General features: G+C 40.5%; 1 protein-coding gene across 1 annotated transcript in view; it reads left to right on the top strand.

The window, feature by feature from the left end:
* The window catches only part of samtor (S-adenosylmethionine sensor upstream of mTORC1), a 132,263-nt gene that overhangs the window by 101,569 nt on the left and 5,901 nt on the right, over positions 1 to 24,793 (top strand). The window contains exon 4 of the mRNA XM_072551451.1: positions 13,382 to 13,496. Coding sequence (XP_072407552.1) covers positions 13,382 to 13,496 — 115 coding nt within the window. The remainder of the gene's footprint in view (positions 1 to 13,381; positions 13,497 to 24,793) is intronic.

Here is a 24,793-nt window from a genome sequence, read left to right as displayed (position 1 = left end):
CTGAGGAAGGGCTTATGCCCAAAACGTCGATTCTCCTGCTCCTTGGATGCTGCCTGACCTGCTGCGCTTTTCCAGCAACACATTTTTCAGCTCTAATCTCCAGCATCTGCAGTCCTCACTTTCTCCCAATCTAGTTCAGCCAATTTGTGCCTCATGCCTTTTTAATTTCCCTTTTCAAATGGAACATATTTGCTTTAGATTAAGCTACTTCACTTTCAAGCAGAGTATAAATTTCGATCACATTATGGTCACTTATCCCTAATGGTTCTTTTATAACAATATTATTAACCAGGCATTTTCATTGTGTAATGCGAGATCTAAAACAGCCTGTCCTCTAATTGGCTCAACATACTGCTTTAAAACACCATCCTTAACACATTCCAGAACCACTTGCATCTCAGACTTCATGTTCAGTTGGTTTAACCAGTATGTGTGCAAATTGAAATCATCCTTCATTATTGTATTGCCACAAACTTCTCTCCTGATGCTGCTTCTAATCTCCATGCTCCGTACTACCAATACTATTTGGTGGCCAATAAATTAATTCATCCAATGCTGTCTCTTACTATATATGCACTGGCCCCAAATCGCATTATCAATGTAACTTCACCTCCTTTTCCTTCTTGCTTTTCGTAGAGGACTACCACACAGATAAAAGGACATTTGGTTCATCAAGTCAGCATTGATCAGAAACCAGCAGCTAACTATTCCGTAATCCCATTTTCCAGCACTTGGCCCATAGCCTAGCATATATGGCATTGCATGTGCATATCTGAACACCTTTTAAACATTGAGGGCTTCTGCCTCCACCACCCTTACAGGCAGAATTCCTGATTCCTACCACCTTTTGGGTGAAATCACTTTTCCTCCCATTCCTTCTAAACATCCTGCCCCATATCTCAAATCTATGCCTTCTAGTCATTGATACTTCCATGGGGAAAGTTTCTTCTTGTTTACCCTATTTACGCCCCTCAGAATTTTATTCATCTCAAGCATGCCTTCCCCCGGTTTCCTCTGCTCCAAGGAAAATAACCCCAGTCTATCCAATCCCTCTATATAAGTAAAACACTCCAGACTAGAAAATATGTTGGTGAATCTCCTCTGCACTCTTCCTTGCTCTCACATCCCTCTTATGATGTGGATTGCAGAACTGTTCACAGTACTCTAGTTGTGACCTAACCATCGGTTTATCCAGCATAATCTCCCTCCCCTAAAGCTGATGCCTCAGCTAATAAAGGCATGTGTCTCACATACCTCCTTAACTACTTTTCTATCTGTCCTGATATCTTAAGAGACCAGTGGACATGCGACTTTGGAGAGGGTACAAAAAGGTTTACCAAGATATTGCCTGTTTTGGAGGGTTTTAGTTATGACGTGAAATTGGACAAACTTGGTTTATTTTCACTTAAATACAGGAGACTGAGGGACCGCCCTGTTTACAAAATTGAGAAGAATGGATTGTAGTCGGAGTCTTTTGCCCAGGGTACTAATGTCAATTATTTGAGGACATAGGATTAAAGTAAATGGAGCAACATTTAAAGGAAATTTGAGAGGTAATTATTTTCCACAGAGGTTGGTAAGTGTCTGGAATGTGCTGCCAGAGAAGGTGGTAGAAGCAGCTACAATTGTGACATTCAAGAGGCATCGTGACAGATACATGAATTGGCAAAGAATAGAGAGATAAGGAGAGGCATAAGGTTTTTAGTTTAGAGTGGTGTCAAGTTTCAGTACAGTCTAGGTGGGCCGAAGGACCTGTTCCAGTGCTGTACTGTTCTTTGTTCTTAATAAAACCATGCTGCCTCTTGATTAGTCCCAGCCTTTGAGTGTAGATTAATTCTGTCCCCTAGATTGTCCTCCTTAAGTATTAATTATCCTTGAATATTCAAAATATTCAATTCTCGGGTTAATATGCAGCCATAGTTCTGTAATGGCAATTATGTAATAACAATTTACCTGTATTTGTGCCTTTAGATCATTACCTTGTTGCAAATACTGTATACGTTCAGGTATAGTGCCATTTGTCTTTTTTATATAATTCCTCACTTGAAGCATACTCGATGCTTGGCTTTGTTTCTCTTCTAATGTCCGTAATAGCTTTTCTGTTTCCTATTATGACCTGCAACTTTGGTTTACTGTTCAAGGTTTTTATCCTCTGAAAACTAAATTAAAACTCCAACAGCACAAGCAAATCGCCTTGCAAAAATATTCATCCAGTTCTGTTAAAATGTATCCTGTCTAGTTTGTAAGGTCTTAGAAATTTGATTCTCCTCCTACATGAGTTCTCCAGTCATGTATTCAATTAATTGCTACACTTGCTTTTATGCTTACTAGCATGTGGCATTGGGAGTACTCCTGTGATTACTACTGTTGGGGTCTTGCTTTTTAATTTAACTTTGCACATCAATTTTTGTTCATTATATCATAATAATACACCAGTGGCAGGCTTCTGTCTTGTAAGGTTATGGTTCGTATCACAGTGGTCAACTTTGTGTTTAACTTTGCTAGGTGAGGAGCCCCAAGTGCCCCACTCTGACGTGGCAGTCTCTGTCATATTTGGAAAGTGGGCAATTTTCTGGCTACTAGTTTCTCTGGACTCTCTTCACAGCCAGCTCAGTTTCTTTGTGTTATGCCTTCTGTGTTATGCCTTCCCAGAAAGTCCGTGTCTTGGGATCATGGCTACCAGTGACTATCTCCCAGACTTCAGTGTCAAAGTCCATCATCTTCATGTCTCATTTGAAGATGCCCTTGTAAGGGAAGGTGCCAAGGAGGTCATGGTCAAACGGCTAGTTCAGTATAAGGAGGTCTTTGGTTATATGGTTGTTATCCATCTGATGACCAAGGTTGAGCAACTCGCCACTACCACCTCGAGGGGAACTCGGGATGTGCAATAAATGTTGGCCAACCAGCAAAGCTCATGTCCCAGAAGTGAATAATACACCAGTGGCAGGCTTCTGTCTTGTAAGGTTATGGTTCGTATCACAATTGTCATGTCCTAGAAGTGGATAAGTAAGTAAAAAAGGTAGCACAGATAACATTGGCTTAGCAATAAGCAATTATTGAGTTGGTGTGCTGCATGACTTCTGAGGTGGTGATCTTGTCCTGACAAGAGATCCGAAGGATACATCTGAGAGAACAAAGGTGGAGATTGTTCAGCTTTTTTTCACTCCTATCATATTTTCTGCAGGTTTCACTGCAAGAGGAGTGCACTGATAGTGTAGACCAGGTGGCCTTGCAGTTCAGCGTTCTCGGTCAGTTCCACACTGCAGCCTTTGTGATGCTTGTCTTATTATCAGCATCAAGCAACAGATTGCTGTTGGTTCAGTTTTAAGCATATACCTAATTGACAAGGATTTGATGCTTTGCTAATTTTAAAGATACCTTGTAGTTGTAACGAAGAAATGTGCAGGCATATATAATGGCCCCAATGATTTCAGGATGTACAAAAATGCTTCAGAACCATGAGATTTATTTTGAAGAAGTCGGGTTGCTGCAAGTGCACAAACAGCAATGAAATGAAGCGCCAGCAAATCTGGTCTGGAGCTGCTTCAGTTGATGATGAGCTGCAATTTGTTTTGAAGTGTAATGTGGTATTTCGCTTCACTCATACCTTAGTTTAACATCTCATCATCATCTTTGCACTGCGTTGCAGAATTAGTCTAAATTATGTGCAAATGTCCTGCTGTGGAACTCGGTCCCACAATTTCCTCTGACCCAGAGGTGGAAATAGTAACACTGAGCCATGCTGTGACTATGAACTGACGAAATGGTTCCTGAAAATATATTACAATTACTTAATACAGCCTGAAAAGAAGCACAGTTGCCAAGCAATATACGAAACATTTTAATTTACGCCACAGTATTGTATTTTTCTTCAGAACCTGCATTGCATGATTAATGAAAGTACTGTAGTTGCTGAAAGAAGGAAAACAAAAAACGTCTTCTAATTTCAGTTGCAAATATTCTGAAGTATCAGCCTTAATTCTGGTATTGTCAGGCACTTTTAACAATGTCAACGATTCTGTAATTATCTTCAGAAGTTATTGAATGTAGCTTGATGGTGGACCAATAAAAGGATACTTCACTAAGTGTGGGTTGCCACTGGAAAGCATAATTAATATAATGAGAACAATAGATTAATTTTGTTCCCCAAGGCTTGTCTTTATATCCTCTTTTCTGTTAATTAATTTGAACACAATTTTCTAGTATATTGTACAATACTGTATATGCATAATATATTAAATTTTACATGCACCTGTTTGTTACAATTACTGCTGAAAGACAAGCGATTAAAATGTAGTATTCAATTAATCTAGCATGTCAAATAAAGTGCTAATAGTAATGTTGCTCTTCAGAGACAGCTGTTTCCACAACTTTGTCACATACTGTAGTTTGTAGCTGACTATAATTATCCTTTTTTTTGTATCAGTTTGCTCCCTTGTGAACAAATTTCACTGAAAGGTAATTATCTTATTTTTTTCCGGTTCATTGATGTTGCGAGTAGCTTAAAATTCACACTGATTCTCCATCCGTTTATTGCACAGTACGCTATTACTGTCAACCTTTTCAGCAAAGTTAAAAATGCACTATCTTGTTGAGAATTTATAAAAATGTCTCTAAGTTCTATGTGCAGTTTTAATTTGTAGTGCAATTGCTTGGTTTAGAAGCAGATTGTTACTGCTTTGGCAATGCAAAATGAAACTGATGTATAAAACATCTTCAATAGGATTTCAAATATTGTCCAGCAGAAATATGTATTATATGGAAAGAATGAACTTGTAGTGGGTGGAGGGTAGAATTGTTTCCTGATGTAGCTGTGGCAAGTGAGGATCATCATGTTTGCTTCTGATTTTTAGAGTTGTAATTGCAAGATGTTAGTAAACAAAGGATATATGATATTGGAAATGTACACCTGTATTAACCAATGTTAACACAGTTATTTCATCTGTTGTTTTGATGGCATTTGATCAACAGTAACTCTGATTGTTAACAAACCCACCAAATCTCACTCGTTAGGCTTAATGGTCTCATAATGTAGTAACTGGTTATTCATTTTGAGTCACAAAATGACACTAATTTAAAATTGAAAATGTTAACATTGATCCATATGTCTAATTGAGTTTGCAATCCATGCTGTGCATACTGATTGTAAGTACTACTCCTCTTGCTTCTCTATTCATGATTCTACATTAAAGTTGCTCCAACCTTTAATTAGTAAACTGCCTAACTGTTTTAATCACCACAGTGTTTTACCATCTGTATATCACCAGTTTTTTGCAGTGAAGAATATAGCAACAGGAAAAGGCCTTACAACCCCTTGATTCGATGCCACAATTCAGTGAAATTATGACTGATCTGTAATCTATCTCCATCCATATTCTGACCATTGCTAATAAAAATCCATCAATCCCAGCTTTAAAATATACTGCCTTTTGTACGAGTTCCATGCTTTTACCACTTTTGGATGAAGAAATTGCCTTTTTGTTCCTGGTTTGGCTCTGATTTTAAGATTGTCTCCTTGTTTTACACTTCTCTAGCAGTGAAAAAGCTTATCCTAAATCAATTCCTTCCAAAATGCAGAAATCAAAATCATATTATCCCTCAATCTTCTATAATGCGCGGAGTACAAGTCTACTTTGTATAGAAGCATATAAACAGCAAGTGATAGAAGTTAAGTGAATCCACAACCAATGAATCATACCTAAGCATGCAGTCCTGCCACACCAGTCATAAATGATGGTGGACAATTAAACAACTCACTTGAGAAGGACACAGCTCCACAAACAACCCCATTCTTAATAATGGCGGCAACTAAAATATCAGCGCAAAAGCTAAGCCTGAACTACACCCAACATCTTCAGACAGAAGTGCTGAGTGGATGATCCATCTTGGCCTTCTCCACAGAACCCTAGCATCACAAATCTTCAGCCAATTCATTCCATGTGACAATGCGAAACAGCTGGAGGAACTGGATAATGCCAAGTCTTGTGTCCTGACAACATTCCTGCAATATTACTGAAGGCGTGTGTTTCACAACTTGCCCTGCTCCTTGCCAAGCTGTTCCAGTACAGCTGCCTACTGGCCTCTACCGGGCACTGTGGAAAATTGCTCAGCTTTGCCTCAAAATGCAGGTCAATACAACCTGGCCAAATATCAGGAGAAATTGAGGATTCCACCTTCCCCTTTGACCTTTCACTATGACCTCCCACCTGCATCTAGGTATCGCCTTCACAGCTACCTTCCCTCCATCCCCACCCTCCTATTTATCTCACAGCACCCCCACCCACCCGCCAACATTCCTGATGAAGGGCTGCCTCCTGCTCCTTGGATGCTGCCTGACCTGCTGTGCTTTTCGAGCGCTGCACATTTTTGACTCTGGCCAAATACCAATCCATCACTATAGTCTCTGTCATCATTAAAGTGATGGAATATGTCATCAACAGTGCTATCAAGCAGCAATAAGCTGCTCAGTGACATCTAGTTCTGGTTTCGCTGGGGACACATGGCTCCTGACCTCATTGCAACTTTGGTTCAAACATGAACAAAAGGGCTGAAATTCAGGGGGAGTTGAGAGTGACCATTCTTGACACATGGCTGCACTTGATTGAACATGCCATCAAGGGGCCCTAGCAGACACTGGAGATCATCTTTAGAACCTTTCCAGGGAGGAGTCATATTGGACTCAACAGTTTAACTGTTTCATTCTCCACAGATGTTCTCAGACCTGTTAAGTTTCTCCAACACTTCTGTTTTTATTAATACAAAAGCAATTCATTGTTTTATTATTGAAAATACTGTGTGCGCTTTTTCAAAACCTTTAAATGGTATAGTTGTATCATCAATTATCTTTACTGTGAAGTTTTTCAATTCTTTAATAGATTGATATTACTTCTTCATTGTACATGTTGCTTAGAAAATGCAGTTTTCTCCATTCACTTCAATGCTGACAATTTATTCACATCTTCATTTTTTTATTGCTGTTTGTCAAATTATACAGAACTAATTTAATTAGTATTATATTTATGAAGTAATTTTAACTATTGACGTTTATTTACACATCTTGGGAATGTTTATATCCATAGAGACAGGGATTCATAGAGTTGTACAGCATGGAAACAGACTCTTTGGTCTAACTTGTCCATGCCGACCAGATATCCTAAATTAATCTAGTCCCATTTGCCAGCTTTTGACCCATATCCCTCTAAACCCTTCTAATTCATATACCCATTCGGATGCCTTTTAAATGTTGTCATTGTACCAGCCTCCAGCACTTCCTCTGGCAGCTCATTCCATGTACGCACCACACTCTGCGTGAAAAAGTTGCCCCTCAAGTCCATTTTTAAATCTTTTTCCGCTCACCCAAATCTATGCCCTCTAGTTTTGGACTCCCCCACCCCAGGAAAAAATCTTGTCTAATTACCCTATCCATGCATCTCATGATTTTGTAAACCTCTTTAAGGTCACTCCAAGGAAAATAGCCCTGAGAAAATGTTAGTCATGTGCATAGCTCTGAAAAGGAGTTTTCCTTTAGTTAATGAAATTTAAAGAGTTTTCCTTTCATACGGGAAATGATATTATAGTGAGTTGCTGAAACCATTTGTCTAATCTGTTCAGGGGATGAGGATGTTGCTGGCTGACACAACATATATTTCCCATTATTTGGTGTAGATACACACATTGCTGTTCAGCTGGTATTTCCAAAATTTTGAAACAGCAGTACTGAAGGAACAGCGATACATTACCAAATCAGGACGGTGAATGACTTGGAGAGGAAATTGCAGGTGGTGTTATTCCTATACATCAAATGGCTTTGTCCTTCTAGGCAGTAGTGGCTGTGTGTTTGGAAGGTGATGTCTAAAGACTCTCACCAAATTTTTGTAGAGGAAAGTACAGAAATTCATATTTGTTTTTTTCTTCTTTGTTGATAATGGCAACAATTGTGACTCTGGAAAGAGTAAAATATATTGATTTTAATTAGTAGTTTTAAAACTGATTGTATGCAGCTTATAGCAGCTTTCCATGGGAAGAGATTAATAGTGGTAAACTTCTATGCATTAGAAATAGAAACAAATGTTATAATGGAGAGATAAAAGACATCTAGCCGTGGCCTGTGAGGTTTCAGAGACTTGATCCTCCAAGGCAGTGTACTAATAAAGCAAGGTTGGGGTGTTTTTTCCTAATTATTCACAGGATGTGGGTGTTGCTGACCAGGCCAGCATTTATTGTCCACCTCCAATTGTCCAGAGGACACTTAAGAGTCAACATCGTTGCTGTGGATATGGTGTCACATAAAGACCGTGCCCACTAATGACAGCAGTTTCCTTCCCTAAATGGCATTAGTAAACCAGATAGATCTTCCTCACAATTGACAACGGTTTCACAGTCATCAGTAGATTCTTAATTCCAAAAGTCTTCTGCTTCATCGTCCTGTGCTCACTTGTATCTGTTGTGGTGAAGGGGAAAAGATTAATTGTTACGTATGCTCAGTTCCCTTAATTAGATTAATGTCTGGCAATCCATGCACATCGGGATAAAAGACTGCAGCCTTCCACACTGGCTTCTTGGTTCCTTCCTGTCTCTTCATCAGCATAGGAAAAATCAGGGTTCTCCTTTGCCAGCTCTGTGCTCTGTATTCAGTGGCAATGAAGATTCATATATCTGGCAGCCGCCTTCTGCGCAGGGGTCTCTCCCTCCTGTTATTGGTGATCTTATCCTGCTGACAGAGGAAGAGGAGAATTCAGCCTGGTTGTCAGAGTCATAGAGATGTACAGCATAGAAACAAGCACTTTGGTCCAACTCATCCATGCCAACCAGATATCCCAACCCAATCTAGTCCCACCTGCCAGCACCCGGCCCAAATCCCTCCAAACCTTTCCTATTCATATACCCATCCAAATGCCTTTTAAATGTTTCAGTTGTACCAGCCTCCACCACTTCCTCTGGCAGCTTGTTCCATACACGTATCACCCTCTGTATGAAGAAGTTGCCCCTTTGGTCTCTCTTCTATCTTTCTCCTCTCATCCTAAACCTATGCCCTCTAGTTCTGGATTCCCTGACCCCAGGGAATAGACTTGGTCTATTTATCCTATCCATGCCCCTCATGATTTTATAAATCTCGATAAGGTCACCCCTCAGTCTCCAATGCTCCAGGGAAACAGCCCCAGCCTATAACTCAAAATCATCCAACCCTGGCAACATCCTTGTAAATCTCTTCTGAACACTTTCAAGTTTCACAACATCCTTCCAATAGGAAGGAGACCAGAATTGCACACGATATTCCAAAAATGGCCTAACCAATGTCCTGCACAATTGCAACATGACCTTCCAAATCCTGTACTCAATACTCTGACCAATAAAAGAAAGCACACCAAACTCGCCCTTCACTATCCTACCTACCTGCAATTGTACTTCCAGGGAGCTTTACTCTAAGGTCTCTTTGTTCAGCATCACTCCCTGGGACCTTACCATTAAGTGTATAAGCCCTGCTAACATCTGCTTTCCCAAACTGTAGCACCTTGCATTTATTTAAATTTGCCACTTCTCAGCCCATTGGCCCATCTGATCAAGATCCCGTCGTAATCAGAGGTAACCTTCATCACTGTCCACTACACCTATAATTTTGGTGTCATTTGCAAACTTCCTAACCATACCTCTTATGCTCACATCAAAATCATATATATAAATGACTAAAAGTATTTGACCCAGCACCAATCCTTAAGCACTCCATTGGTCACAGGCCTCTAGTCTGAAAAACAACCATCCGCCACAACCCTCTGTCTTCTACCTTCGAGCCAGTTCTGTGTCCAAATGGCTAGCTCCCCCTGTATTCCATGAGATTGAACCTTGCGAATCAGTCTCCAATGGGGAACCTTACTGAAGTTCACATAGATCACATCTACCACTCTGCCCTCATTGATCCTCTTTGTTACTTCTTCAAAAAACTCAATCAAGTTTGTGAGACATGATTTCTCATGCACAAAGCCATGTTGACTAGCTCAAATCTTTACATCGCTGAGGCTAAACGCCAGCTCGCGGACACCACCTCCTGCGGCCCCCTTGACCATGACCCCACCTCCCACCACCAAACCATCATCTCCCAGACCATCCATAACCTCATCACCTCAGGGGAACTCCCATCCACCGCCTCCAACCTCATAGTCCCACAACCCCACACCGCCCGTTTCTACCTCCTGCCCAAAATCCACAAAATGCCCCGGCCAACCCATTGTCTCAGCCTGCTCCTGCCCCACCGAACTCACTTCTGCATACCTTGACACGGTCCTGTCCCCCTTAGTCCAAGAACTCCCCACCTAAGTTCGGGACACCACCCACGCCCTCCACCACCTCTATGATTTTCGCTTCCCTGGCCCCCAACGCCTTTCTTCACCATGGACATCCAGTCCCTATACACCTCCATCCCCCATCACGAAGGCCTCAAAGCCCTCCGCATTTTCCTTTCCCGCCAAACCAACCAGTACTCTTCCACTGACACTCTCCTTCGACTGACTGAACTGGTCCTCACTCTTAACAACTTCTCCTTCCAATCCTCCCACTTCCTCCAAACCAAAGGAGTAGCTGTGGGCACCCGCATGGGCCCTACCTATGCCTGCCTCTTTGTTGGATATGTGGAACAGTCCATCTTCCGCAGCTACACTGGCACCACCCCCCATCTTTTCCTCCACTACATTGATGACTGTATCGGCGCTACCTCGTGCTCCCACGAGGAGGTTGAACAGTTCATCCACTTTACTAACCCTTCCACCCCGACCTCAAATTTACCTGGACTGTCTCAGACTCCTCCCTCCCCTTCATAGACCTCTCCATCTCTATCTCGGACGACCGACTCAACACGGACGTATACTATAAACCGACTGACTCCCACAGCTACCTAGATTACACCTCTTCCTCCCCTGCCCCCTGTAAAAACGCCATCCCATATTCCCAATTCCTTCGCCTTTGCCGCATCTGCTCCCAGGAGGACCAATTCCAATACCAAACAACCCAGATGGCCGCCTCCTTCAAAGACTGCAATTTCCCCTCAGATGTGGTTGACGATGCTCTCCACTGCATCTCCTCCACTTCCCGCTCCTCCGCCCTTGAACCCTCCAATCGCCACCAGGACAGAATCCCACTAGTCCTCACCTACCACTCCACCAACCTCCAGATACATCGGATCATCCTTCGTCATTTCTGCCACCTCCAAACGGACCCCACCACCAAGGATATATTTCCCTCCCCACCCCTATCAGTGTTCCGGAAAGACTACTCCCTCCGCGACTCCCTTGTCAGATCCACACACCCCACCAACCCAACCTCCACTCCTGGCACCTTCCCCTGCAACCGCAAAAATGCAAATCTTGCGCCCATACCTCCCCCCTCACTTCCTCCAATGCCCCAAGGGATCCTTCAATATCCATCAGAAACTCACCTGCACCTCCACACACATCATTTACTGCATCCGCTGCACCTGATGTGGCCTCCTATACATTGGGGAGACAGGCCGCCTACTTGTGGAACGTTTCAGAGAATACCTCTGGGACACCCGCACCAACCAACCCAACCGCCCCGTGGCTGAACACTTTAACTCCCCCTCCCACTGCGCCAAGGACATGCAGGTCCTTGGCCGCCTCCATCGCCAGACCATGGCAACACGATGCCTGGGGGAAGAGCGACTCATCTTCCGCCTAGGAACCCTCCAGCCACAGGGGATGAATGCGGATTTCTCCAGCTTCCTCATTTCCCCTCCCCCCACCTTTTCTCAGTCCCAGCCCTCAGACTCAGCAATCTTGACCTGCAATCTTCTTCCTGACCAGTCAGCCTATCATCCTCACCTTAACCTCCTTCCACCTATCGCATTCCCAATGCCCCTCCCCCAAGTTCCTTCTCCCTACCTTTTTTCTTAGCCTGCTTGGCACACCCTCCTCATTCCTGAAGAAGGGCTTATGCCCGAAACGTCAATTCTCCTTCTCCTTTGATGCTGCCTGACCTGTTGCACTTCTCCAGCAACACATTTTTATCTCGAATCAATCCTTGCCTTTCCAAATACATTGTTTTGTGTTCAGTGCTTGAGCTTTTTGAGTATATATACACATCCTGAGCACACTACAGTAAGTGATTAGGAAGCTGCTACCGAATAGCACCAGGGACCAAGGTTCAATTTCAGCCTCAGGCTACTGTCTGTGTGGAGTTTGCACATTCTCTCCATATCTGCTTGGGTTTTCTCTGGATGCTTCAGTTTCCTCCCACAGTCCAAAAGATGTACAGGTTAGGTAGATTGGCTATGGTAAATTGCCACTTAGTTTGCAGGGATTTGCAGGCTATGTGGATTAGCCGTGGAAAATGCAGGGTCGTGGGGGCGCGGGAGTGGGATGCTCTTCAGTATGGACTCGATGGGCCGAATGACCTGATTTCACACTGTAGGGATTCTATGATTCTATGTTCATAGTCAGAATCTTTTTTTCCCAAGCTGAAATGTCTAACACCAGGGGACATGCATTTAAGGTGAGAGAGGGAAAGTTCAAAGGAGATGTGAGGGGCAAGGTTTTTACACTGTGTGTGGTAGGAGTGTGGAATGTACTGCCAGGTTTGGTGGTGGAGGCAGAAACATTAGGGGCATTTAAGAGACTTTTAGATAAGCACATCAATATGCAAGCAATTGAGGGATATGGGCCAATGGCAAACAGAAGGAATTAGTTTAATTTGGTGTCATGTTCAGCACAAAATTGTGGGCTAAAGGGCCCATTCCTGTGCTGTATAGTTCTGTGTTCTATGTTTTATCTCCAGGACACAGGGCAATCAACTGCAGGCTTACACCAAGCAAAATGCTGTCTAGGAAAACTTTATGTATGGTGCTCAGACCTTCAAATCCAGAAGGTCCCACTGCAAATGAGAATGTTCTGTGTGCCAGTCCCATGAGATTCACTACTCCACTCATGTGTATAAAGAATAAATTGAAAACCATGATATCATGCAAGTGACAATACTTAATACGCTCAATGCCATAATTAATATCCAAAATGGAACATTCCACCTATTAACTTAGTTTGTCTCTTCATAGATGCTGCCTGACCTGCTGAGTAATTCCAGCATTTTCTGTTTTGTTTTAGTTAACCATCTGATACTGTCTAGCTTCGCACACAGAATAATGTACTTCTTTGAAAACTGAGGCTTTTTAGCAAATGTAGAGCTCCAATTCACTGTGAATTTTACTTTGATGGACAAGGAAAATATATTTAAAATCTGTTTATAAAATATTTTATACCTAAGTTTGTACTTTCTTTCTGTCAACCCATTCAGTATGTCTATGTGACTTGATGTATCCTAACATTATGATGTTCAGTCTTATTGGCTTTAATCATTTGACTGTAACCATTTTCTTTTCCAGTTTGGTATGTTTTTCAGGAAAGATTAGATTACTGGATGTTGGGAGCTGCTTTAATCCATTTTTGAAGTTTGATGAATTTCTAGCTGTTGGCATTGACATTGTGCCTGCAGTGGAGGTACGTTATATAAATATACATTATATATAGTACTTTAGAAATGAACATAGATTAGACATAAGCAATTATTTGGAAGACTGGAGCAAGCTAGCATAGATGTTTAGAAAATAGGAATTGATTTACAAGGATGTTGCAAGGCTTGGAGGATTTAAGCTATAGGGAGAGGCTGAATAGGCTGGGACTATTTTTCCTGGAGCGTTGGAGGTGAGGGGTGACCTTATAGAGGTTTATAAAATCATGAGGGGCACAGATAGGATAAATAGACAAGTCTTTTCCTGGGGGTCGGGGAGTCCAGAACTAGAGGGCATAGGTTTAGGGTGAGAAGGGAAAAATATAAAAGGGGCAACTTTTCACACAGAGGGTGGTACGTGTATGGAATGCTGCCAGAGGAAGTGGTGGAGGTTGGTACAATTGCAACATTTAAAAAGCATCTGGGTATCTGAATAGGAAGGGTTTAGAGGGATATGGGTCAAGTGCTGGCAAATGGGACAAGGTTAGGTTGGATGTCTGGTCAGCATAGACAAGTTGGACATAAGGGTCTGTTTCCATGCTGTATATCACTATGACTCTATGATTTTGATCAACTAGTTTTCTGAAGGAACTGCAAATCTGATTGATAAGGATAAGACAGTGGATGTTCATTAACTGTTCAGAGGATTTCAGAAAGCTATTTGACCGTGCCCCAAATAACCTAAGTCACAATAAGAGTGCTCAGGCGATAGTGGTAAAGCTTTAAGCTAAATTTATAAACTGAAAGGTACACAGCAAAGACTGATGGTGTGAAGATAATTTTCACAATGGAAGTGCTGGCCATGAAGTTCCACAGAGATTAGAGTTGTAGTTATTCTTGTTTATAACTTTAGGAATCACAGGGAGGAAAGGATATTATCCAAGAGGTTCAAATTAGATGAGTGCACATTGAGTGTAGTAGCAAATTATACGAACTAATCAATGCAAAATAATCCAAATTACATGCTAGGGCAGTGAGCAGTGGTTTTGAATGAAGTTCAGATGCAAAGGTAAAGTCTATAATCCAAAGAATTATCGTTTTGGTTGTAATCAAAATGCACTCATAATTGTGAAATTTTCTCAAGCTTTTTTTGCCCAAGTTTCCATTCAAACTCATATCTCTATTACCAAACACAATGAGCATAATAGAGCAGGATTGTGTAACAGTTTCTGCATTTCAAAATTTTCCTTTATTTTTAAAAGTGGCAATCTTTTGCAATTTTATTAATGCCAAAAAATCTGCATTTTTAATCTTGTCCTCCACATGTTGAGCCCCATTTTAAACAACTGAAATATTCTTATTCAACTTTAGTGACCTATTTAGTAGTTTAAGATTTTAATTTTAAGTAATTTTAGTAATTTTAGATAGTAAATATTTTGTAGTTGATTATCATCAAAAATTATTAAGAAGATGCCGTTTCTTTCTAAGAGCCTTCATGAAGATCTTTAAATGGGTACAATTTGTGGAAAGGATTGTGGGAATCAATTCAGTCCAGGAATGCAGTCAGCTTTGTGAGCTGTCTACAAGCGCAATGTCTTTTTTTTTAAAGTAGGGCTAAAAGATTTTAAAATATATAATTTCTGCTGGATATAATTTGAGTTTCAAGTTAGTCAACCCTTTATGCTGATAAGGATGATATCAAATGTGCATCCTAGCAGGATCATTCTTTTACAGTTTTTTTTGTTGAATCCAGCCACGTCGATTGTCAAAGTCAGAAAGCAGCATAGCTTTGAAACGTGCTTATAGATGGGCATTGACCATTACAAATGCTTTCTTCTGGGTCAGATCCTCCTCTTGGGTAAAGACAGAAGTTTGACATCCTGGTTTTGCAATCTTCCATTTGGTGTAATCTTTGTAAAGCATTGGTGAATCTTCCTCACATTTCACTTTCCCACCCAGCTTTGCAATGTCTGCAAACTTGGAGGTAGTGTATTACATTTAGTTCCCTTATCTAAATCATTAATATATATTGTGAATATCTAGGGTCCAAGCATTGATCCATGTGGTATCCCATTGTTCACAGGCTGCCACTCAAAAAATAACCTCTTTATTTCTATTCTATCTTTCCCTCTCTGTCAATCAGTTTTCTATCCATGAACCTATACTGCTCCCACACATTTTAATTTTATATGCTAATTTCTTTTGTGGGACCTTATCAAATGCCTTCTAAAACCACATCTGCTGGTTCCCCTTTATCAACTCGACGAGTTACATCCTCAAAAAGTTCCAATACATTTGTCTAGCATGTTTTCCCTTTCATATATCCATGCTGACCCTGTCCTATCCTGTGACTATTTTCCAAGTGCTTTGCTATTAAATCTTTTATAATGAACTCTAGCATTTCCCAGTTACCCAGTAGTCAAACTAACTTGTCTATAATTCCCTATTTTCTCTCTACCTCCCTTTTTAAATAATTAGCTACCTTCTAATCCATAGGAACAGTTCCAGTGTCTTGCAAGATGATCACCAACATATCCACCATTTCTAGAGTCACTTCTTTAAATATTCTGGGATGTACGTTATTGAGTCCTTGGGATTTATTGGCCTTTAATCCCATCAATTTCCCCAATATCATTTCCTGCTAATACTGATGTCCTTAAGTTCATCTCTCTCACACTAGACTATGTGTTCCTCAGTATTTCGTGTCGTTCCTCTGTGAAGACAGAACCAAAATATAGGTTTAGTTAGTCTGCCATCCCGTTGTTCTCTAATATAACTTCGCAGTTTCTGATTATCTTGGACCGATGTTTATCTTCACTAGTTTTTTTTCTGCACAGAGATATAAAAGCTTTTATAATCAGTTTGTATGTTACTTGCTAGCTTACCCTTGTATTTGTGCATTTACTTCACAACAACTAATTGGAAGTATTAAAATAATTATGTTGGTATGATAAGTAACCATAACAAGAGATAAATACTATGTTAAACATAAAAGGCTCAGTGCAAGACTTGGGGAAAGCAACTACAGGTATATATAAAAAATAATGCTAGACAAAAGAAAGGAATAAGAAAGCTTGAAAGGGAAGGCTAAGCTAAAGGAAAATGTTTTTTGAAAAAAATGAACAAATGAGAAAAGGAAATTTGGACTCATTAAAAACTCATGCATGCAATATGTAGTAATAGAAGTAAATGGCAGACTTATTAAAGAGTACCTTGTTTGCGTAGTGAAGATACAGAACAAAATACCAGCAATACAAGGAAACTTAAACATATGTTAAGACAATGATTCTGATAGATTTAAGATAAGAAGAGCAATGATGTTGTAAAATAATCTCCAGAATCTGATAATTTGCAACTCAGAATATTTAAAGAAACGGGTAGGAAAATTGCACAAGTATAGCTGGAATTTTCCAGTTTTATCCTGATTCAGAAATTGTCTTTGGATTGGAAATTTGCAAATTTCACTACATTTGTTTAAAACGAAGGGCAAAAGAAAATCGGGTAAGAGGCCCGTCAGTTTAATTTTAATTTTGAGGAGGTTGTTTCACTTTATCCTCACCGTGATTGACCACTTGAATAAGTATGAGATGATCAGAGAGGGTCAGCATGGATTTGTGTTTGATAGGCTAAGGTTGCCTAAACTAGTTAAATTTATAAGGTGATCTAGCATAGTGGATTGTGGGATGTCAATGGGTATTGCCTGTATGAATTTGCAGGGGGCATTTGATAGGATTTTACACAAGGTATTAATAACAAAGCTGCATCTCCCAGAATTAGATGTAATTTTATGGCACAGACTAGTAATTGGTTCAGAGGTAAGAGACAGGATTTAGGTATAAGCAATGTGTTCTCTGATTGGAGGGATGTAACAAGATCTGGAATCTGAGCTTCAAACTCTGCGGCAAATTCGGGAGGGGGAGAATTACCCGGACACTTTGTTTCAGGAGGCAGTCACACCCGGTAGATTAAGTAATTCAAATTCAGTTAGTGATCAGGAACAACAGGGTGTGACTGTAAGTGAGGCCGGTAGGGGGATTTTGACTTCAGGAGTGGAGGAGCCTCAACCCTTGACCTTGTCCGATAGGTATGAGATTTTTGCTCCATGTATGGATGAGGAAAAGGGCTGTAGACAGGAAGAACCAGCTGACCATGGCACCATGGAGCAGAAGGCCATTCAAGAGGAGGTGCCAAAACACAGTAGCTTTTATAGGGGATTGTATAATTAGGGGGACAGATCAGGAGTCCCACATGGTGTGTTGTCTGTCCGGTCCCAAGGTGCAGGACATCTCCGACTGGCTTGAAAGGATATTGGAGTGGGAGGGAGAGGATTCAGTTGTTGTGGTCCATGTTGACACAAACAACAAAGGCAAGGCTAGGAAGGAGGACCTGTTTGGGGAGTAATGAGCACTAGAAAGGAAATTGAAGAACAGGTCGAGGGTCATAATTTCTGGATTACTGCCCGAGCCACATGCTGATTGGCATAGGGATAAGAAAATTAGGGAAGTAAACATGTGGCTAAGAGATTGGTGAGGCAAAGAGAGATTCCATTTCATGGGACATAGGTACAATGGTAATTACAGGGGCCTGAGAGAGGAACCGATGAAAATCGACGAGAAAAAGAGTCTAGTGAGGAAAACAGCACAGCAACAATGGAAGAAGTTTCTGGGTGCAATTGAGGACACAGTACAGAGATTCATCCCAAAGAAAAGAAAGATTATCTTGGGGTGGTGTTGATGGGGGGTTGTTGGAGATTAGACAGCCATGGCTGACAAAGGAAATCAGGAAATGTTTCATAGAAAAAGAGAGACCCTATAAAGTGGCTAAGAGCACTAAAAAATCAAAAGGTTGAGAAGACTACAAAAACAAACAGAGGATAACAAAGAGAGAAATAAGAAAAGAGAAGATCAAATATGAGGGTAAGCTGGCCAATAATATTAGAAATGATAGTAAAAGTTTCTTTCAATACATAAGAAACAAACAAGAGGCAAAAGTAGAAATTGAGCCACTCCAAACTGATGCAGGAAGGCTAGTAATGTGAGATAAGGAAATAGCTGACGAACTTAATAAATACTTTGTGTCAGTCTTCACAGTGGAAGACATGAGTAATATCCCAACAATTAGGAAGAGTGAAGGGGCAGAGTTGAATATGATAGTCATTACAAAGGAGAAAGTGCTAGAAAAGCTAAAAGGTCTAAAAATTGATAAATCTCCTGGCCCCGATGGGCTACATCCTAGCTAGAGTTCTGAGGGAGGTGGCTGAAGAAATAGTGGAGGTGTTGGTTGTAATCTTTCAAAAATCACTGGAGTCAGGGAGGGCCCCAGATTGGAAAATCACTGTTGTAACCCCCTTGTTCAAGAAAGGATCAAGACAAAAGATGGAAAATTATAGGCCGATTAGCCTAACCTCGATTGTAGGTAAAATTCTAGAATCTATCGCTAAGGATGAGATTTCTAAACTCTTGGAAGTGCAGGGCCGAATTAGAACAAGTCAGTGTGGATTTAGTAAGAGGAGGTCGTGCCTAACAAACCTGTTAGAATTCATTGAAGAGGTAACAAGTAAGTTAGACCAGGGAAATCCTAGACTTCCAAAAGGCCTGTGATAAGGTGCCTCACGGGAGGCTGCTGAGTAAGGTGAGGGCCCATGGTGTTCGAGGTGAGCTACTGCATGGATTGAGGATCGGCTGTCTGACAGAACGCAGAGAGTTGGGATAAAAGGTTCTTTTTCTGAATGGCAGCTAGTGACAAGTGGTGTCCCGCAGGGTTCATTGTTGGGGCCGCAGCTGTTCACTCTATATACTAATGATCTGGATGCAGGGACTGGCAGCATTCTGGTGAAGTTCGCTGATGATACAAAATTAGGCGGACAGGCAGGTAGCTCTGAGGAGGAGGCGAAGACACATAATTTGAGACTGAAGCATCAAGATAAATAATTTAGGAGAATGGACTAAGAAATGGCTGATGAAATTCAATGTGTTTCAGGGAAAGCCCCAGATTGGAAAATCACTGTTGTAACTTTGGAAAAAAGAATACGGGGACAGACTATTTTCTAAACGATGAGAAAATCCCTAAAGCCAAAGTACAAAGGGATCTGGGAGTGCTAGTCCAGTATTCTGTAAAGGTTGACTTGCAGGTTGAGTCCGTGATTAAGAAAACAAATGTAATTTTGTCATTTATCTCAAGAGGGTTGGAATGTAAAAACAGCGATGTGCTACTGAGACTTTATAAAGCTCTGGTTAGGCCCCATTTAGAATATTGTGTCCAATTTTGGGCCCCACACCTCAGAAAAGACATACTGGTACTGAACGTGTCCAGCGGAGATCCACGTGGCTGATCCCTGGACTGGTAGGCCTAACATACGATGAACAGCTGAGGATCCTGGGATTGTATTCATTAAAGTTTAGAAGGTTGAGGGGAGATCTAATAGAAACTTACAAGGTAATGCATGGCTAAGAAAGAGTGGACATTGGGAATTTGTTTCCATCAGGTGGGAATACTAGGACCCGTGGGCACAGCCTTAGAATTAGTGGGGGTCAATTTAAAATGGAAATGAGGGAGACATTTCTTCAACTTATCACTAAAACATTCCTTGACTGTTACCAAATTTGGTGTTTTAAAGTTAATTAAGTTTAAACTGACGTGTAAATAGATTAAGAATCTGGTTTTGTTTCTCTGGCAGCATGTAAACAGTAATGCAGAAGATTTTGGGTAACACGTAAACATGAATAGAGCTTTACGACATAACTAACACATAACTTGAGACTGAAGCATCAAGATAAATAGTCAAAAATATTTCGCAACATGATACTGAAGAAAATAAGAATGAAGTAAATGTTTCCTGTCTTTGTTGACATGGTCATATTTAGTATTAGAACTGGGATGATAAAGGAGATGAACTTGGAGGGAATAGGAAAGAGTGATACTGAAGCAGCTAATTTCTTTGAATTGTGGTCACAAACAAAAATTTCAGTGTCCTAGAGCCGTCAGATAATCGAACAGGAGTAAACATACTGCATTCAAATGGCTATTTCCATTTTACTGAATTTTTATCAAATATGCTATGGGATTTTCTCCTCTTAGTCTACTCTTTACATTTATGATTACCAATTTATTTTGGTATTTTCAGGCTGAAGCTACATCATCGTTAAGGGTAAAAGCTAGCTCCAAGTGTTTTTAGTTTGGAAAGTTTTGAATAGTAACATTCTTCAGCCCTAAACCTGAGCACATTATTTTTCTTATTTGCATTTTCATTTCCCAGTAGTTTTGGATATCATGCCAAATAAAATCTGATGTTTCACTGTATATATTTAAAGTGTCATATCACTTGGCACCTTTTGACAAATTGTACAATGCACTCTTGGTTTATCATTTCACAACTGCGTGATCTCTATGCTTTATCTTGATGGTATGGATCCTTGATATCTTTGTTCACAAGAAAATAATTTCCTGATAATATATTGATGTAATCTCTGCAGTGTGTATTAAAGTATTAATGCATTGTGCTGCTGCAATTAGAACAGAAACTGCAAGAGAAACACAGGCAAGTTAATGGAATTTCACCGTCTTGACTTCAGTGTGCGTTCATTGGGTAATATGAAGAAACTCTGGGATTTCTGGACACATGTTGACATTGTGGTAGTACCTATACCAAATGGAGTGCAGCAGTTCAAGAAGGCAGCTTATCTTATGTATTGGCAGGAACTGCTGGTCCAACCAGTGTCGTCCACATCCCTGAAATCACTTTTAAAGCAATACTCTCAAGCCATGCCACATTCCATGAACAAATAAATTCCAAAACATTCTCCTCAATTAGTCTCCCCCTAACAGAATTCAGTCTTATGAACCTCCACTGTTTCAATGGCAAGAATGTCTTCTTTTAGAAATGGACCAGCACTATATACAATTGAAGCAAAATTTATTTGCTCCTGTACTGAAGTGGAATTTGAATTCAATAAAAATCTGCAATTGGGCGTCACATGATGACCATGAATCCCATTGTCAATTGTCAGGCAAAACCCATCTGGTTCACTCATGTCTTTGAGGGAAGGAAACTGCCATCCTGCCCTGATATGGCCTACATATGACTCCAGACCCACAGTAATGTGGTTGACTCTTAATGCCGTCTTAATGCAATTAGGAATGGGCAATAAATGCTGGCCTCAAACCAATTAATAAATTCTTTCAATCTCATCACAGCCAATTTCCTCCACATATCTTCATAATTGGCTTTGTTTAGATTTAAGACCTTAGTTACATCTCTTTCCAACTTAATTAAAAATTCTACCATAATATTCCCTAAAGGTTCTTTCATGAGATTCCTAATTAGCCCTTTCTCATTACATAATTGATCAAAGATAGTTTGCACACTCGTCAGTCCTTCAACATATGCTGTAGAAAATAGTATCAGACACATTCCAAAAATTCTGCCTTCTCAGTATTGGTGCTGTCAGATTTAACTAGCCTATATATCAGAGTCGAAAAGTGTGGTGCTGGAAAACACAGCCGGTCAGACAGCATTTGAGCAGAGGAGTCGATGTTTCGAGCATAAACTCTCCTGCTCCTTGGATGCTGCCTGATCAGCTGTGCTTTCCAGCATCACACTTTTAGACTCTGATCTCCAGTATCTGCTGTCCTCACTATATTTCCCTTGCTATATGCAACTCTAATTTGCTGATACATGGCAGCTATATATTACCACTCCTACCATATTTGCTGCCATTAATGTTTCTTAGTTCCTCCCAAATGAATTCTACATCCTGTTCTTCTGATCAAGGATCATCTGTTATGAAAAGTTGATTTTATCTTTTACTACTAGAACTACCCCACCTCATTTTCTCTTTGCTTGTCCCTCCTAAATGTTGAATATCCTTTAATACTCACTTCCTTGTCATAGTCATCCTGCAGCCATACCTCCATAATAGGAATTAAATCAAATCTTTTTACATTTATTAGTACTATCGTGTTGAGAATGCTATGTGGATTCAAGTAGAGTGCCATTATTTTTTTAAAACACTATTTTGACATTTGAGAATTTTATTTCTGTTGCTTTGCACTTTCATTTACAGCTGTTCTACTTCCCAAAACAGCTATCTTTTTATGTATTGCCATTCTTTCACTATTGCTGGGTCAAAATGCTCCAACTCCCTTCCATACAACATTGTGGAAGGATTTCAGTAGTTCAGGAAAGCAGCTCACTTCTTTAGGGGAACTAGGAAGTGGCCATAATTGCTGGTCTAGCCAGTGACACTTGCATCCCCCATGAACAAATAAAAAAATTCCAGAGAATTCCCTGATCATCACTCTGACTTACGAAGGTGCTAGTAAATAGAATATTAAATTCAATCCAGCTAAAGAGTAAACTGCCCTCCTTGCAGAGGTTCCACCAGAACAGAATGGGGAGGGATTGTGGGCTGTGTATTAGTGAGTTAGGAAGCATTTAAAGAGAGGACGACCACACAAATTTGAACAGCAATCAGAAGCAGTAGATCTAAGTCAGTTGGCAAAGCAACCTGCACCTGCTCATCCAGGTGAGCAGTAAGTAACCACGAGGAACTACATAGCTTATAGTTCATAAGTGCGAAAGAAGGTAAAAACATTAATGTAGACTAATTTTAAACTTTTAAACACATTCCAAATTTAATCGAAGTTTTATATTTGTAGGTACTAAATTCATCATTCTTAAAATATTTGTAATAATGCAAAACCTGTTTTACAACTATTTTAAACATCCTAAATATGGCTGTCTGAAGGATAATCTAAGAGTTGCATATACACACAGTTGCAATATGCTAAGATTTACGTATACTGGCAAGTAAAATTAAAAAAGAACTTTGTTCTAAAATTGTTTGCCATCAAGTCTTAATTATTGTTGGCTTTCTCTCAATTTGGGGACGATCTAATCTAATCTCTGCTCAGGATCAGAAGATTCTGCCATGAGTCTTGAAGTGACTGAATTGGCTGATATCTTGGACAATGTGCTTTGCTTTGCATGTATATAATCCAGCAAGTTCATGCTCTGTTGTCTTTACGGATTTCTTCCCATATTATACGCACAGACTACGTTGAAATGATGAGGGCAATTTTTTATACAAATGGATTGACCTACAGATATGACCGTAACAGAAGGTAGACAAAGAGAAAACTAATATTGCTACTTTCTTGAAATCTAATAATTCTGTCAATTTGAAATCACTACTGATCATAAGAAAGTATGATAAATACATGATTTTTTATCACAAAAATATGTCAGGTCTTTCTGTCCTCAACCATGCTCTCACTTGTCAACCTAGACTGAGGCTTGAGTGGCACATGTATTAACTGATTAAAATGGAACACCAAAGAAGATATTTCAGATTCTTCAATATTACCTATTCATTAACAAAAATTCAAGAGAAGCTCATTCTTGCAAATAGCATTTATTCAAATTAATAATTCTTTATGGCCTTTTTCCGTACATGATCTGGCACCATGGTCTTGATTTTGTGACCTCCTGGATTGGGAGCAGAGGGGCAGGTAAAGCCCACCCTTTAAAAATGACAGCTTGCACTTTGTATTTTCAGCCCAAGGTGGCAGGTTGATTTGGGAGTTCGACCAAATGATCCATGAAGAGCGAAGGAGGCCGCCAATTCCCAAAGCAGGTTCGGCAAAAAGCCTTCCGAGGTTTGCCTGCAATCTGTCCAAAGTATAAAGACTAAAATATAAAATGTCCTTCCTTCATTCATTGTCTCCTTCCCTCACTGCTCTCATCCCGCCATGCCACCAAATACCCTCCACCTACCTTCACCTACACAGTACATAGAATTATAGAATCCCTACAGTGTGGAAACAGGCCATTTGGCCCATCAGGTCCACTCCAAAGAGTAATCCACCCAGACCCATTCCCCTACCCTATTACTCTATATTTACCCCTGACTAATGGATCTAACCTACACATCCTGGAACACTCTAGTCAATTCACCTAACCTGCACGTCTTTGAATTGTGGGAGGAGCACCCAGAGGAAACCCGTACAGACGCGGACAATGTGCAAGCTCCACACAGACCGTCACCAGAGGCTGGACTCGAACCTGGTATTATGAGGAAGCTGTGCTAACTGCTAAGCCATCATGCTGCCAACCCTACCCATACCCATCTATACACATTCCCTCCATGATCTTTCATACTGCTATCCTTCCAGTCAACCTGACGGTTCATTATAATCTCTATGTCAACTCAGCAAATCGTGTGCCCACCTGAACCTTTTGGGGAGACTTGGGCAACTAGGGATTTGAAGTAGGCCAACATCATATCAACAGTTTTTTTTTAATGTAGGAATGTATGCTGATGAAGTACTCCTCAGCAAGTCCTGGATA

Source organism: Chiloscyllium punctatum, chromosome 32, assembly GCF_047496795.1.
Source record: "Chiloscyllium punctatum isolate Juve2018m chromosome 32, sChiPun1.3, whole genome shotgun sequence".
NCBI lineage: Eukaryota > Metazoa > Chordata > Chondrichthyes > Orectolobiformes > Hemiscylliidae > Chiloscyllium > Chiloscyllium punctatum.
The sequence above is the reverse complement of the archived record's forward strand: the minus strand, read 5'-3'. Positions and strand labels throughout refer to the sequence as shown.